This window comes from Xiphophorus maculatus, chromosome 13 (assembly GCF_002775205.1).
Source record: "Xiphophorus maculatus strain JP 163 A chromosome 13, X_maculatus-5.0-male, whole genome shotgun sequence".
NCBI classification, from domain to species: domain Eukaryota; kingdom Metazoa; phylum Chordata; class Actinopteri; order Cyprinodontiformes; family Poeciliidae; genus Xiphophorus; species Xiphophorus maculatus.
In genome coordinates this window covers 391,180-408,024 of record NC_036455.1, presented here as the reverse complement: position 1 = coordinate 408,024, position 16,845 = coordinate 391,180, and the positions used below count along the sequence as shown (strand labels likewise).

Sequence of the window (16,845 nt, the reverse complement as noted above, 5' to 3'; positions counted from 1 at the left end):
AGTTAAGTTAACTGACAACAGCAACATAATGTGGAGGTGAATTTGGATTGCAACATCAAATGCAACTAGAGTTAGCTGTTCAGATTTCCACAATTTCCCACAACCCTCAAAAATCCTAAGATTTTTGCATCCCGCTGGCTTTGATTTTGAAAATATTGAGAGGAAACACCAGTTTTTAAGCTGACTTCACTGTGGACCTGTAATGCTCGTTTAGCTGCTTGAATTGCATTGTGCCACACTCCCTTCTCCCAGCTACAGCCCCGATTGCCCTCATGTCCTCCTGTAAGTTAGAGCTGGTCCTCTAGTGGCTGATTGCACTATGGGTGTTTCCTCCTTTGTGATGGTTTAGCAGGCTCATAGCACACTGCCCATCAAGTTGATAAAAAATAAATGCATCAAAAGAAACTATAATGTACTACTGAAATATTTATCTGCTTATTTATTTATTTAATGCTATTTTTGCAAAAAAAATAAATAAATAGAGGTAATAACTGGAGGTTCTTTGTCCTCGAGAGTTCAAACAGTTTCTTTAATGACTCTAACTGGATTATCTTGGATATTCGTCAAGGTTTAGAAAAGGAGGAAAGGTGAGCGCACACGATCAAATTAGTGAATACATATTTATAAGAAATACCACAAGATGGCAGCAAATCCCAACCTACAGAAATCCACCGAGTCGCAGCAATCACATGGCAAACACAGAGTTAAATGTACATCATTTATTACTCTAATGCTGGCTCTGATCCATGTAAGCTTTTAGTACTCTTGGGCAGTGTGCAGGTTATGACGCATTTGTTCTTCATGTTGCTCCACCTGCATCTGTCTTTGTTTTGCCCCAAGTGAAACGCAGAGTGACCCATACTTCAAGATCCTTATCAAAACGTGTGTGTTTGCACTGATAAGAAATTTGTTACGTTGCTGTTTATTTAAAGTGTACGAACAGAGGCCTTATATATTGCTACTGATTAACCAGAAAGGAGCTTTTGACTTGGTTTTGTACCCGAATTGGAGAAATCCAGAAGGAAATTGTAAAAGCACTCAAAAGCGTAAAATAGCTTGGTGCTGGTGTAATTCATGAGTGCTTTGAATATTTATGCATAGCAGAAGGTTGGTTATTTGAAAACACACAGACAGAAATAAAGAGATAAAACTACAATAATCACATATATAATATATAGGACTTTCAAATGCAAAAACCTTCATTTCGAAGTCATATGAGTTTTAAAAATTTAATATGAGGTACAAAAAATTGTCACAATTATAACTTTCAAGTTCATCATTTTGTCCAAATTGAGAGTGTCAAACTTATCCTTTTGACGTTATCACATGAATTAGAATTTTTAAAGACTATTTTACAAGCGTCATTATTAAGACACATATGAAATACAAAGTCATAATTATTTTGGGAGTTTTAAAACCTTATTCTTCTAAAAATTCAGACTTTATGTTTACAGGTCATAAATATGAGATCTAAAGTTATTTTTTTTTGTGTGCTAAAAACAGAAGATTCACAACAACATGATCAAAGTTATGTTTTGAAAGTCCTAATGGTGAGACTCAAAACACCAGTTTCTACTTTTGAAATCATAACTCTGAAATGCAACCCTATAACTGTGAGCTTTCAAACTCAAAATCAGAACTTTGCGTCTCTCTTACTGTGACACACCGCGTTCATTTTTGTCTCAGGTGGCAGCAATAGGCTTCCATAACCTGCTCCTCAGGTTGAACAGGCTCTCATACAAACGCAACCCTCTGCCAAATGTTGGGATCAACGCTTCAAACTTATCTCTATTTAATGTACATGAGGTTCAATCTGGGTATTTGTTATTTAACGACCTGCCCCTGGTCTCTCGGTGAGTCTTAGGTCATGCAGTGGTTGCTGCTGAGGAGGGGCTTGACCAGATGTTGAGTGCTCTGCAGCGTGGACCGAAGCTAAAGTTCTTCCAACACTGCACATGGGTTGCTATTTGACTCCAGCGGCCAGGAGTGTACGGGCACGTAACGAGGTGACTATATTCTGTTGTTTTTCATCCTTCACCTGGAGCCTTTACGTGAATTTAGACATTACAACGTGGTATGTAAAGTGACACATTACCTCCTTTAGCCGTTTTTACATGTTCGGGTTAGCACGACGCAACTACTACATCATCTATGATCTCCAGCTGCCTGGATTGTGTTAGCTTGATGCTAACCGGGGAGCTTCCGCAAAGTGGGTTTAAAACGCCAGAATTGTTTGGCTAGCTAAAGCTTTTGCAAAACAAACTTGTTTTTATTCTCGCGGGTTTCCCTTTAAAATCCGCATCGGGCCAGCAGCTAAACCATCAGCTGGCTGCTAATCGTTGATACAGCGAGAGGATTTTTTTTTTTTTTTTTTTAGCGTGGTGTCGGTATGTGAGCGATGCGATTTGCTTTCCAACCGGTGTGACGCGTTCACATTAACCAGGGTTACATTTTTCAGCAGCACACACGGAGGCACGACGCCTCTTGTCCACGTTTTCACAGCCCCATCCTATTGTCTCGGAATGCGCACCGGTGTTACGCCGACTTTTGTCTACCTGGAGGAAGATGAAGCGCGATTTAATGTCAATTAAAATTTTTCCTGTAGTCTTAAGTGATGGATAGAGATTAGCTTTTCCGTCTAGTTTGTTTTGTTATTTTTTTATTATTATTATTTTTGGGTGAAGAGGGTAAACTCAACTCCAGCGTGACCATTTCCGGATTCCGTTTTTTTTGTTTTTTGTTTTTCTTTGTTGTTAGTTAGTTTAAGCTGTATTTTTCTATAACACTAGCTTCTTGAAGCAGTGGTTTTGGGGGGAAATTTTAAGTTTTTTTTTATTTCTTGTGCAATTGACTCCCATTCAAAATGTAAAAAAAAAATAAAAAGCACAAAGCTTTGCCAAAATGTAATTGTTGTTGGTTTTTACACAAGTTTAACATATGTACTGTAAGTGGACCAACACAGAAATATTTGTTTATCAGAGAATCTCTCTTCTTTATGTCCAACAGACCAAAGTGGAGTTAATGTCAACTTTACACAAAAAGAAAAAAACGTTTTTAGAAATAATCTTACAGTGAGGCTCAGATGACACTCACAATGCACAATTTCCGTCTTCATATTTGAGATGTTTTTCTTTTCTGAAAAAAGTACGCCTTCAATAATGAAAATGAGCATTTAAGAGGTTAGATGTTCCAAAAATATTTATTGTCAGCTTTAATTTCACACACAAGGGTTAAAAAGATCCACAGCATTTTTTTTTTTTTTTTACTTTATAGCTACAGAATGTCATATCTTAAATCTTTTGTTTCACATCTATTCATCAAAGCTACAGTAAATCTTACTGATGAACCAGTGGGATAATTTTCGTTCTTTTTTTTATATGATTTTTGTTTCAAATTTTTAACCAAATATTGTGAAAATATGGTGTTTTTACTTGGGGTTATCTTACTGTGAAAATATCATTGTAACACATGCAAAATTTCTATTGGTGCGTTTCTCTGGCATTGTTTTAATTAAGTCATGTACATTATTATATAGCTGTACTGAAACAGAGTTTTAGAATTTGCAGAAATTAGCCTTTGCTTTTAATTGCCTACGGTTCATCACTAAATGTAGAGCACATCGGTTAATGCGAACCGATGTGCTCTACATCGGTTAATGTAGAACACATTAACCGATGTGTTAACATGTCGACAGCACATGTTCTTCATGTTGTGCAGAGTTTAATTGTTTCCTCCAGAGATGTATTGTAAACAGGGATCCATTAGCTGCAGGAGCCAGATTAGCTTAGGGATGCAGAACAGATGCTTGCATAATTCCATTCACGTCATAAAGGGACCCATGGTGGCTGCTTGTCACAGACCAGCAGCTACAGGTTTTTATGTCTTTTTTCTTTTTTTTTTTTTTTTTTATGATTGCAAGAGAGGTCAAAACAAATTTAGCAACTGCTGATGAATAATACTGGACTCGCATTTGGATGCGATAAATGTGAAAATAGCATTTTGTTTTTAATAATAGCTTCTTTCAGGCTTATGGTTAACCACAGATTGGTCATTACCTTCATCAAAGATAAATGTACGGTGGTGTCGAGTTGTGGTTCATAATGTCTCAAAATCTACTAGAATACACTGGTCAGGCTTAACATTCTGACCATTGAGAGGTGAAGTGAATAACCCCAAGTATCTCTTCATCATGGTCCATGTTGGTGGTTGAGGCAGATAAGGAAGCAAGTCAATATTGTGACCTGCAAAAAGCACGAGACTGAAGAGCGGCAGTTAGATAATTGGGTCAGAGTGTTTCTGTTTGAATGTTGTCACTCTGCAGTGCCCTGTATCTAACAATGGAGGTTCAAAAATACATGGTTGATCAGTTTGTTGCCTACGGAATTGCATAGATTCAGACCTGCTTGGTTTATGTATTATTGTTGTTCAGAAGTTGGTCTGGGTGTGTCGGTTTACTTGTGTTAATAAGCCTTAAAGATTAGAGGTGACTTGTTGCAGTGTAAAATAGTTGGCATTGTTTCAATTCTTTCAGTTTTTGGAAGGCTTGGGTGTGACGCATAACTCTGTTCTCAGCAGAGGTAGATTCAGGTTCTTCTGCAGAGCATGATGACGTGTTGAGGAGATCATCCGGCCTTTCAAGGTTGTAGCAGGGTCACCGACAAAACACGCTGTACACCAGCTCCAGAGGATTGGACCACCAGCCCTGGTGTAGTGGCCTGCATAGCAGAATGATGTTGGTTGGCAAGGTTTCCCCCAGAAAACTTGCTAAGCCCGGTGGTTGAGCGTTAAGGCAGTCATTCATTCAGCAGCCCTTCATGTTTTTGAGTTAAAAAATGTTTAAACTTGACAGGAAATTTGAAAATATCACTTGATAATTATATGTTATTAAAAGATTGGAAGATTAATACCTGAACACCAACTATAAAGTCTTAAAAAATGCAAACATTAAAAAAAACTTTTAAAAAAAAGAAGCAATGCTTAGCCTGTGTTATAATCCTGGTGTTGCTCTTTTATCTATATATTCCACCACATCCCAACAGAAATGAATATTTGCAGATGCTTTGACCCAGTGTTTGTGTGTGATTTGTCCCAATGACACATTAGACTAAAATCACTTTGTCCCTTTTAAATAACTTTAAGAGTTTTAAGAAAAAAAATTGAATATGTCTGACGGTTGTTTTTTTTTGTTTGTTTTGTTTTGCAGGGTATCCAACCAGAGAAATTACACCTTGGATTCTGTTCTGAGATGTGAAGATCTTGAACTTCCTATAAGACCAACCCCACTTGTCTTTGTTAGGACCAAACTACCTATCATTGTTTACCAGGATAAATTTGCGCTACTCTTAATTCATTATATTAACCTTTGCCTTTGAGCGTTGAAATAAATTGGTAAACATGGTGGCTGATGGAGACACCCAGTCCGTGGACAGTGGTGTTAGACTAAAGCAGGAGATCTCCCTCCTCCATGGGGTCTGCCTCATCGTGGGAAATATGATTGGCTCTGGAATCTTTGTCTCTCCGAAGGTAAGACTCCTGCTCTCTTGCATAAATGTATGATCATCATAAATGAATCTTGTTACCATTTTGTTCTCTGTGCAAACAGTGTTGCATGTTTCCCCATTCTCTCCTGTTTCTCCACACATCTGTTGTCCCTGCAGGGAGTTCTCATGTATACGGGCTCTTACGGCTTGTCTCTGGTGGTGTGGGCCATCGGAGGGATATTTTCTGTGATTGGAGCGTTGTGCTACGCTGAGCTCGGTACCACTATCCGCAAATCCGGAGCGTCTTACTCTTACATTCTGGAAGCATTTGGAGGCTTTTTGGCTTTTATTCGGTATGTCGGCGCACCTTTGAAGTTGCGGAGGTTTTTCTTCTTCGTAGCGTCTTGAAAACACGTACAACTCTACTCACCAAAAAGTGAATTCAGTTCAAACAGTGAAAGCTATGTAGAATGATTATGCATGAATTGTAAATGTCTTATTTTTGTTACTTTTGATGAAAATGGCTTCAAGTTAATGAAAACTGAAAATTCAGTTTCTCAGATACTTTGAACATTACCAAAAAAAGAAAAGAAAAAGCTGTCTCCTGGTGCAAAACATCACAATCCTTTAAAGCGTGTGTGTTAAACTCAAGACAACTGGGCCAAAACCGGCCTGCCATAACAATTTCTGTGGCCCTCTAGGCCTCAGAAATCGAACTTCAGGATAACAGTTGTGTGCTTAAACATTAATTAATCAGTCAAATCAAATCTGTTTCTATTTGCATAGAATGCAATTAATGTGAAAAGATGTTCAATATTAATTTTAAGGAATATGAATCAAATCCAGAGAAAGCTACAATATTTTAAGTTAGTTAATATGTAGTTTTATCTATATATTCTACCACAACCAGCCCTTTGAGAACATTCATAATCTTGATTTGGTCCACAACCTTTAGAGTTTAAAAGCTGTGGTTTTCCTTGTTGCCTATGCTCTTTTCTTTCTATCACATTTTTTCTTTCCACTCAACTTTCCAACAAAAGTCTATGAAAAGCAAGGTTCTGTGACTGTCAATCCCTGTGAAGAATTTTACTGAAACCTGAGCAAATACAAATTAAGGTCGGCCGTAAGATAATTACATTTCTTAAATTGGGTTTTTCGTAATTATATTTCCTTTGAAACTCAATTTGTTGCTAAGATTTGTAAGCCACAATCATCAAAAGTAACAGAAAACACATTTTGATTTGACTTAGACATACATTAATGTTGGTGTAGCTCATATTTTAAAAGGATATTAGGTCTAGTAACATCCATGCTAAAAGTGTCCAACAACAGTATCTGATCATTCATCTCCACTGCAGACTCTGGACGTCCCTGTTGATCGTAGAACCAGCCTCTCAGGCGGTGATAGCCTTGACCTTCTCCAACTATTTGATCCAGCCTTTCTACTCCACCTGTTTCTCCCCGTACTACCCGGTCCGCCTCATTGCAGCTGCCATAATATGTAAGACTCTTCTTCTAAGCATGTTGCATGATTTTTTTTTTTTTTTTTTAGATCAGAGAAACAACATCTTTGGTGTTTTTGTGTGTCAATTCTTTTTATATGGCTTTACTTGCCTCCAAGTAAGTAGATATGGTCACTTCTGCATGGTTTGAATAAAAATAAAGCCTTAGAGTGGTCCTGACTTGAATCCAGTTTAGATGCTTTGTTATGATATTTTAAAAACACCAAAGACACCCGAAGAGTAACTGACTAAAACAATTTTGTACTAAGAAAACCAAAATGTCTCCACAGTAATGTAAAAGACTGACGGCCAATCATAAAAACCAGATGGCTGTGGTCATCAAGGAGATGCAGCCAGTTGTTTGGGTTAGAGGAAAATTACTTGTTCCACATCGGCCTAAACTGTTATGGCTAGATTTTATTTTGGTTTCTCGCTCCATACATGAAATCATAATTTTGAAAACTGTTTTTAGTGTTTACTCTGATTCTCTTTGATGCAAATATTTAATTGTTCCGTAAGCCAGTCTCTCAAAATCTTGTAGTATAACCACACATTTTCCATCTACCAGCTGTTTTACTTGCTTGTGTATCTGAAAACTGTTGAGGTTACAATACACGCAGTTCCTCAAACAGCAGAGCTCTATGCAAATAAACTGCACATAGTCTTGGATTAGAACTTCCTCTTATATGAAATGCTTTCTGCAGGAGCCAGGTTCACAATTTGAACATAATTGCATCATAAGTGCAGCATGAAAATGGAGGGGAATAAGCTTGAGTTTTAGAGCCTTTGGCATCTCGACGAAATACCTTAATCCTGTCTTCTCTTTGAAATCATAAAGCTGTGTGTGTTTATAGCTGCACTGGTGATTAACTCTTAATGCATCTTGAGTGGTAAAAGACAACAGTAGAGGCTTAGGAATGGTGAATTAAGAAAGACTTTGAAGAATAAAGACAATGCAAACACACTAGCTGATCCTTAAACCTGTTGGTTTTATTGAAACAACCATGTATATTACCATGATAAGTGTCTTTAGGCAAGCTTCAAAAAGATCAGTGAAACCAGCTATAATCTTTAAAATTTTAAATATTCTTGCAGGTTTTCACGTTTCTACATTGAAGGATTATGACTATGCAATTTAAACGCTTAATATGTATATTTTTAATTACTAAAGGTCTATTTTAATTGTAATTTTTTATTTTATTTTTACAGGTTTGTTAACTGCTGTAAACTGCATGAAAGTAAAATGGGGAGCGATCCTCCAGGTCATCTCTACTGTAGCAAAGGTGCTGGCTCTCATCGTCATCATCATCGCTGGCTTGGTGAAGCTGGGTCAAGGTATTGTCCCGTTAACTCTGTCATGTCTGCAGCAGCACCGGTCCCAGTAGTTTGGAGTTGAAGCTCATAGAGGAGGACTTGAACACTGTTGCTCTGTTCAGAGTTGCAGCTGGAAAGTTTTACTATTTACTGATTAGCCTGTAAGGAGGTGGAACCAGATGGCTTAAAGCATGGCTTTTTATTATGTGCTACTTATTAATGAGTATTGATGGACTTTATGTATGCGTGAGGTATTTATAGTTTTGGATTTGAGTAAATTAGATTGCTTTGTCACTTAGTATTTATTCTAAACTGTATTGTGTTGATGTTTTGGGACGGTATGACAAAGAGTTATTTTGAGAATTGTAAATTGTGAAATTAACTTGACTTTCTAAATCTCTCTTGTGAAAATAAATAAACAAAATCGACTAATCATTACATGTTGGGCCTCAGAGGTGAAGGCAGCATCATTTTCTAAATACAGGCGTTGATTTTTAACCTTGGCTTCAGAGACCAAAGAATTTCTCACACAATTTTTCTGCATTGCTAACAAATGTGGTGCTAATAAAAATGTTGCCTTTAGAAATGCAAAGCTTGTTTTTTTTTTTTTATTTAAAGAAAATATATCAAATGTTTGGATAATGTTGGCACTACGTTAATTTTGTCATAAATTATAATTTCACTTTGAATGAAAGCCTCATTCACTTCGAGTCCAACTGTTTATTTAATATATTAATTTAGTTTGGATGCTTTAGGTTTTAATGTTAGAATTTATTGGAATTTGTTCACCAGTGCAGTGGACATACAGTATGTCATGCATAATGACAACAGTGACAGTATAAACAATTTCATTTTTCTTTGTTTTTTGGGGGTGAAGGTTTTGACCAGAATTTTCAAGAGCCGTTCAAAGACTCCAAGCTGGAAATGGGCCATATGGCTTTGGCTCTTTATTCAGCTCTTTACTCCTACTCTGGCTGGGACACACTCAACTTCATCACAGAGGAGATCCAGAACCCAGAGAGGTGCGGTCTCCTGTTCTCCTGTGTTCCCTCCATATCCTTTACATGAGCGCTCACTTTAAAACTAACAAAGATACTCTAAAACGTTTTTAAGCCATTTTCCCTTCATTTCCCTTGTAGGAATCTCCCTTTGTCCATTGCCATTTCCATGCCCATTGTCACAATAATCTACATTTTAACCAATGTAGCTTACTACGTGGTCATGGAGGCAGACACTCTGCTCTACAGTCAAGCGGTTGCTGTGGTGAGTTTCTGTGCGGTTCTCAGGATTAAAAGCAAAGGCGGCTATTTGGTGTTCACATGGTAACCCATCAAACATGCCGATTACATGAACAGGCTGATTAGCAACGGCTTGTAAAGATATTCCTGTCAGTTGAGCCTGTTGGTTTTTTTTTTTTGTTTGGTTTTTTTATTTGATGATCAAAACAAGGTGCAGAGAAGCAATTTTTTAACTATTTTTGAAGAAAAATCTAAAAAGAAAAAGAAAAAAATGTGTATTTCTTCCCTCAAGAATCCATATTTAATAGAACCATTTTCTTTCAGTAAAGCATTTCTTCTTGCTTCCCTTCTATGAAAGCTAGATTTGTGGAGCGTGACACAATCATGTACCAAAATCGGCTGAAAAACTAACATCAGTGTGTTGGAAAACACAGGATCTCCCTTTATACATGATTTGTTCATCATCATGGAAGCGCCGGGTTATGATCTGCACTTCCTGTCTTTGACTGTCATCATTTCCAGTCTGGTAGACGAGCACCGATACATGCATCTGGTGATGGTGCGTCCCTTCGGTTACCTGCGACCGAGGGAGTAGAGACTGCAGCGTTCTCATTTAGCTAAAGACATTAGTGCTCCACGCAGGAGCAGCAGGGAGGTTTATGATCTGATTACAGCGCAGATGGAGGAACAATTGTTCTTAATGACCCTTGTCAGCGCCGTTTTATAATTTTTATTGCAGTGTGGTAGCTTACTTATGATGTCAAGCTATGACCTGGGTCTGTTGACCGAGAGTGAAGCGATTCCCTGAAAGCAAACGTCTTCTGCTTCCATCTTACATTTCTTAGAAATTTAAACTTGGAGCCAGACTAACCGAAACTAATTGATCCCGTTTTGATTTCAGCTGGTGTCGGTTTTAGTTATTAACCCAAAATGATTCCTGTTTAATCCTAGGCTTTGTTACTGAATCTTATCTGCATTAGTGATGATCTCTGTTTACTGTCCTGTTAGACATTTGCAGATGAAGTCCTGGGCTGGGCTCGATGGATGATCCCTTTCTCTGTGGCCGTTTCATGTTACGGAGGCCTCAACTCATCCATCATTGCTGCCTCCAGGTGGGTGTAAAATGATGCCATTAGGCATGGCATAAAATTATTTTGGTATGATGATTACAAATCAAAAATGTGTTTTTTTTTTGCATTTTCTTTTAGCATGCTTTGATATGAATGCATAGGTGATTTGCTTCTTAAATGTTTTCAGAATTTTCGGCAGATCTTCATGAACTGTTGCTGCCAGAGCCACCACTGTTCTGAAAGAACAATTAGGATAGAAACGGAATTAACAGGAAATGACAAATTAACCTGTCACCATAATCACTACAGTCATAGTCAGCTTTGATCGTCTTTGGAATCTGTTTTTAGATTGCAGGTACTGAAATGTAATTCTAGCATGCAGATTCATACTTGATTACTCAATTTTTGCCACACAACACAAATAAGCTATACTAATAAAGTTTCCATCTAATAGTATAACTGTGTTTCCACTACTTTCAGTGGACTTGCACTGCAGGAACGACGTGATGGAAAATTTTAGTGGTTTTGAAACTGTAACCTTTCTGTAACCCATGGCTAAATTTATGGGTTTAGCCATAGATTTAGGAATTTGAGGAATTTTAGATTCCTCAAATCTTCAAAATTTGAGGAATTTTGAAGAGTCCTCAAAGGGTCGGTTTGCATTTGTTTCTTCTTTTTCTTTTGCCCTTTGCAACATTTCTTTTCGCCCCGCAGGTTGTTTTTTGTTGGCTCCAGAGAAGGCCACCTGCCCGAAGTCCTGTGCATGATCCACATTAAACGTTACACCCCGATTCCAGCCCTGCTTTTCAATGTTGGTTTGTTTAATATTTTAGTAGCTCTCAAGCAAAACTCTGCACTCAGCCTCTGTCTGTATCTCATGCATGTGTGTGCTTCTCTTCTTCAAGGGGGTCATGTCGTTAATTTACCTCTCCGTGCCCGACGTCTTCCGGTTGATCAACTACTTCAGCTTTAATTACTGGCTGTTCATCGGCCTGTCGATAGCCAGTCAGATCTACCTTCGACTCAGATTTCCCGATTTGCCGCGCCCTATTAAGGTAGGACCCCTGTTGCGGTCGCTTTAGCCGCTCATGTCTCCTGCATGTTGACATGCAACTCCCAAAACGTTGGTAATATCTGCACTCCAGTTTTATCAGTTCAGTGAAAACTTCAAGAATTTGTATTTGAATTGCTCGGCAAATTTCCATTCTCACTTTTTGCCACAGTTGGTGATGGACTGAAGGTAAAATGATCAGATTGAAATATCTTACCAAAGTATTGGCAGTCACTTTTTTTTATTTTATGCACTTGACAGCAAAACCATTGTGTGCCTGATCAACATATTCATGTTTTTAGCAATAACTCTGATTAATTTTAACTTAATACTGACTGCAGTCCAAGTCAACTAAGTAATTTGGTGTAATAAAGAGAATCGCATTACGTTTTTTTTATAATGTCTACCTTTTATATTTTCTTATATATATATATATATATATATATGTGTGTATATATATATATATATATATATATATATATATATATATATATATATATATATATTAATTCATGTATTCTTTATATATTCTTCTCCGCAGCTGTCTCTGTTCTTCCCAGTAGTTTACTGCTTGTGCAGCATTTTCCTGGTGGTTGTTCCCCTCTACAGTGACACCATCAACTCTCTTGTTGGAATTGCAGTTGCTCTGTCCGGAGCTCCAGTCTACTATATTTGTGTCCATCTACCTCCCACGTCTAGACCACCCTTCCTCCGGAAAATGCTTGGTAAGAACCTCCGTGTTGCATGGCACTGCAGTGCGTTTTTATTATTATTATTAGTATTTTTTAAGAGAACTTTTTTTTCATTAGAATAAATTAGTACTTAAAAGTATTTCTCATTTAGATTTTTCCATCAGCCTCAATAATGTTACAGAATCTGTAACTAATAGAGAAAAGTTGTCCAACTTTACAGTTTGGTTTGTTTAGGTGTCCTCATTTTAAGTCTGAGTCTGAAAAATGTTTTTACATTAAAAATGTTTTTAATTCTTCCTGAGTGCAGTTTGAGATGAGTAATTTCCATGGGATTTGTGAAGAAGTGGGTTTATTAAGCAACAAACATCATGTCCAAACCCAGATACATGATGTCCTTAAGGAAACCTCCTCTGATCTGGATTAACAAGATCAAACTCGCTCTTCTGAGGAACTGATTCAAACTAGACTTGCCGGCCAATCTTTCAAAGTTGCTGTTGTGTTTCTTGTTTTTACTCTCTAAGTAACTGAAATACTCATTGCATAGTATTTCCTAAAAACCAGGTTCTTTAGATAATTATCTCCATCCTTCTCTGCTCTGTCTCTACATAGACATTTGATGTTTAACTTGGCATGGGATTCTCATGGTATGTTGACATCGTTGACTAAAGATACCAGTTTTCACTGTATTTACATAAACACCTGAAAAGCAAAAGTACAACATGATCTAATTGACGTTATTTCTTCTCCAATATGAGCCTATTGCCGCATGTCTTATCCCCTCTCCTTCCCCCTTTCCTGTCAGCCTACTTTCACAAAAGACCCCCTGGAGGGGAGAAAAAAAAAAAATTGACATTTACTATCACCTGTGGAAGGACACCCTTAACATTTGACCCTACTTGTGTAGCTCAGTTCTGCTGAATACTACTGAAATATTTGTAAACGTCGGAATTTGAAAGAGGAAATCTCCAAAATGTTTTACCCAATAGAAGTAATTTCAGTATAACTGACCTAAAAGATGAAATGATTATTAGTTTGCTTTATGTCAAAAGATAAGGGGGCAAAAAGTTTAGTTTTTTTTTTTTTTTTTGGGGTGGGGGGTTAAGACACTGTAACTATCTGTCCTAAACTGTGTATATTTCTGTAGGATCCCAGATTTTAGTATTATTTGAACTTCCTTTTTAAATTGTAGTTAGTTGCCAGATTTACATACAGCTGATATTGTGCTAAGCTTATTTGGCATTAAAATATTAACAGTGTTATTTACAGACTTGTGTTCAATGCAAAACAGAATTACTTAATTTTATGTTGTGTAATCATTTCTTTGTTCATTGGCTTAAACAACCTCGTGTTTCTCTGAGTAACTTTCTGGAGTAAGAAGCTTTTCTTGACTTGTTTTTCAAACAGAAAAACAAGTGTTGGGAGCTAAGAAAGGGATTCAGATTAGTGTTTCAAAGTGCAGTCCACTGGAAAGTCTGGATACGCTAAATAATGAAACAGTGTCTACATGTATTTATATCTCAGGAACACGCTGTCCCCTTCCTACTGTACAATTACCAGCAAGCAGTGCAAAATGGTCCAAGAAAAGTTTTGAGCTTATTGTTTACAAGCCCAAGACTTAACAAAATAAAATGATGCTAGTTTAATGGAAATAAGCTTGTCTTGATTTATCTTTCTCATGCTTTTCTTTTGTCCTCTCACTGTAGATAAGATTTCCCTGATCACCCAGAAACTGTGCTTCTGCTGTGTGGCCTCGCCAGATATTGATCTGGACAACATAGAACCAGAGAAGATGGAATGATGCAGTGATGAAGAACCCGGAGAGGAGCTCTGTCTGAATAGAGGATGATTGGATACACAGATGAAGGAAGCTGAGTTGCAGATTGCCAGGGAAGAGATAAAAAAAAGAAAAAGTAAATAAGCATGAGGGAACCTGAAGAGAGGAGCCGCACAAACTTCCTGCCTTCCTCTTCTCACATCTTTCAATCGGCGAAGCAGCAGCAGGGTGTTTCACACATAAGCAGTTTACAGCATTTTGATTAATAGTTTAAAGTTGTGTGTGTGTATGTAGGTGTGTGTGTGTGTGTAGTAATGGCAGCAGCAGGGTGAGAGAGGAAACTCACCGGCACTCCTCAGAGATCACAAAAACAGTTTTGCACATATTCTACTGACTGTTCTGTGGGTTACAAATAGTTTTGTTATGCTTTCCTAAACCGAAGGACCAACTGCTGATTATTTTACTGTTTTTTTTTTTTCCAATAGTTGACAGGTCAACATGTCCGGCTGTTTTTCACTCATTTGACATTTCGTCTTTATTTAGAAAACTTTCTGCTCTACGTAGTCTCCTCTTTGTAGGTGATGGTAACGTCCATCAGCAAGGTAGAAGTGGCTTTATTCGCCACGTATTTGTTAAAGTTGTGCCTTATTTTCATCATTTTCTTGCCTTTTTTCACACATGTGCAAACAGCTGAGAATGGAAACCTTTTCTTATTTACTGTGATTGTTGCAGGATTAAATGCTTCGTGTAATGCTAAGAGGCGAACCTCACGATCAGTCATGCTCTTTATACTGATCCCTGCCAGTCTCAAAGGATTGTGAAACATTTAGGACATTTAATGTTGCAGTGTGTCGTCATAAAGCTAATAAAATTCAGACTCTTGTGTTATTCAGCTGTGTGGAGTTTGAGCTGCATGTAGAAATGTGGTCCTTCTGAATTGTATGTGCGTTCCAAGTGTGGTGAAATTTTCCTGCCTGTTGTAACGTCATGAGCACAATTGTTGAAACTTTACTGTAACGTAGCCAGATGTTCTTCGTGTCTAAAACATTTGCTGCACCAAGCAGTCCTTAGCTTGATGAGTCGTATTTACAACATAAGTTAAAAACCAATACAAATGCAGTTCATGTGCTCATTTGTTTTCTCTGGGATTCTAGTAGATGTTGAGACCAAACTATAGTGAGCTGGTTTTTTTTAAAAAAATATTGACTGTACAATATTTAGTCCATTTCCAGCAGATATGAGCTTATATGTAACAACGGGCAGTGCATACATAGCAATATAAATGAGTGTTTGCTGTTTCAATGGATACCAAATGTTTGAAATTTGTTGGGAAACATATAAAATATTGAGTCTTTGTTTTTACCTTTCTATGGACGTAGACCAACCAAATGCTGAAAACCGTATAATTTGTGTTATTTCGCCTGAAGGATGTATGTGCTGTGTGTTTTATCCAAATAAAGTTGAAATGATGTACGTTTTTTTTTTCCCGTAGTTTATACTTTTTGCCACTAGAGGTCACTGTTTCTTAATCTGCGAAAACTGCATGAAATGTTGTTTTTTTTTTAAGTTTAACTCGATTTCTGTTTTCAAAAAGCTTATTGCTTCAAAAAAATGATGTGTAACAATTCAATATTTAAGGCAATGCTTAAATCAGTTGATTACAATTTGTATTTTTATGAAATGTCTTTGAGAAAAATATGGGGTTTTGGGACCACAGCTACCTAAATGGCTAAAATCCACAAATAGTTGAGAACCACTGTAAATAAGCTTATAGCTGCCTATTTTAATAGTTCAAACACCAAGCGTAACTTAACATGCAGTGAAAACTATCTTAGCACTACGCAAAAGCCAAAATTTAATCCTCCGTTTCTTTTCTCCTGGGGTTATAGACAGGAACAACGAAAATAAGTCGCGCTTCTGGATTGGCTGCTTTGCAAATGGTGTGACGTTTTAGCTTTCTGTCTAGTGATATAGCTTCCGAAATTTTCAAGAATTTCAAATATGCTCTTTGAGAAAATCTGCAAACACAAACAATTTCTACTGAGAAAAAAAAATAGAAAAAAGATAAAAACAGGCAGGGGTCCATTGTATTAGCAATGCTGTTGGTGGGCAACTCTAGTAGACTTATCTCATGTTCTAAATGTAATTATACTACGGGAGAAATTTGGCCCACACGCCAATTGTTATAAAAATGTTATATCAAATATGACTTAAAGGAATTTTTACCTCCTGATTTAATGCCTTGAAATTTGACCTTTGTCTCTTTAAAAACTCCCGCTCTTTCTGATAGCTCCGCCTTCAGGAAGTCGTCACAACATGGCTCCTCTATTAAAGGATTTCTCGAATGTCAAGGCAACTTTCCAGGTATGTTTTTGATGAGTTTAAAACTAAAGTATGTATTGATAACTTTATATTCTTGGAGTTTTTATCTCCTGTATTTCTTATGACAGGTTAATAGTTAATTGTTTTACCAAATAATGGCAAAACAAATGTGTAGAAATTTGATTTAACTTTAAACCAATGTGTGGGAGATGGTGTGATAATACAGCAACTCATCTAAAGGCCACAGATTTCTTGAGTTCATATCTATGTACACAATTATTGGGCAATGGTAGTTTAATAAAACATTCTTAAATGAAAAATTTTGACAGTTGGTAAAAAATTGGTAACCCTTGCAGCCACCCTTCCTTTCAATGAAAGGGTCAGGTGAGGAAGGGAGTTGTG

At 37.2% G+C, this 16,845-nt stretch overlaps 1 protein-coding gene across 1 annotated transcript; it reads left to right on the top strand.

Moving 5' to 3' along the window:
- Positions 1-1,692: 1,692 nt before the first annotated feature.
- LOC102228957 (Y+L amino acid transporter 2-like) lies at positions 1,693-15,598 on the top strand. Its single transcript, XM_014476070.2, has 12 exons — positions 1,693-2,006; positions 5,204-5,523; positions 5,658-5,833; positions 6,839-6,981; positions 8,192-8,317; positions 9,174-9,318; positions 9,436-9,559; positions 10,543-10,646; positions 11,319-11,415; positions 11,510-11,659; positions 12,197-12,380; positions 14,051-15,598. The coding sequence occupies exons 2-12, from the start codon at positions 5,395-5,397 to the stop codon at positions 14,143-14,145; spliced, it is 1,473 nt and encodes a 490-aa protein (XP_014331556.1). The 5' UTR covers positions 1,693-2,006; positions 5,204-5,394; the 3' UTR covers positions 14,146-15,598.
- Positions 15,599-16,845: the final 1,247 nt, after the last annotated feature.

Bases quoted from the DNA above. Each gene is read 5' to 3' on its own strand.
- LOC102228957 (XM_014476070.2), top strand. From the start codon at position 5,395: ATGGTGGCTGATGGAGACACCCAGTCCGTGGACAGTGGTGTTAGACTA. The intron at 5,834-6,838 runs GTATGTCGGCGC...TCTCCACTGCAG, and splicing joins GGCTTTTTGGCTTTTATTCG to ACTCTGGACGTCCCTGTTGA. The intron at 12,381-14,050 runs GTAAGAACCTCC...CTCTCACTGTAG, and splicing joins CTTCCTCCGGAAAATGCTTG to ATAAGATTTCCCTGATCACC.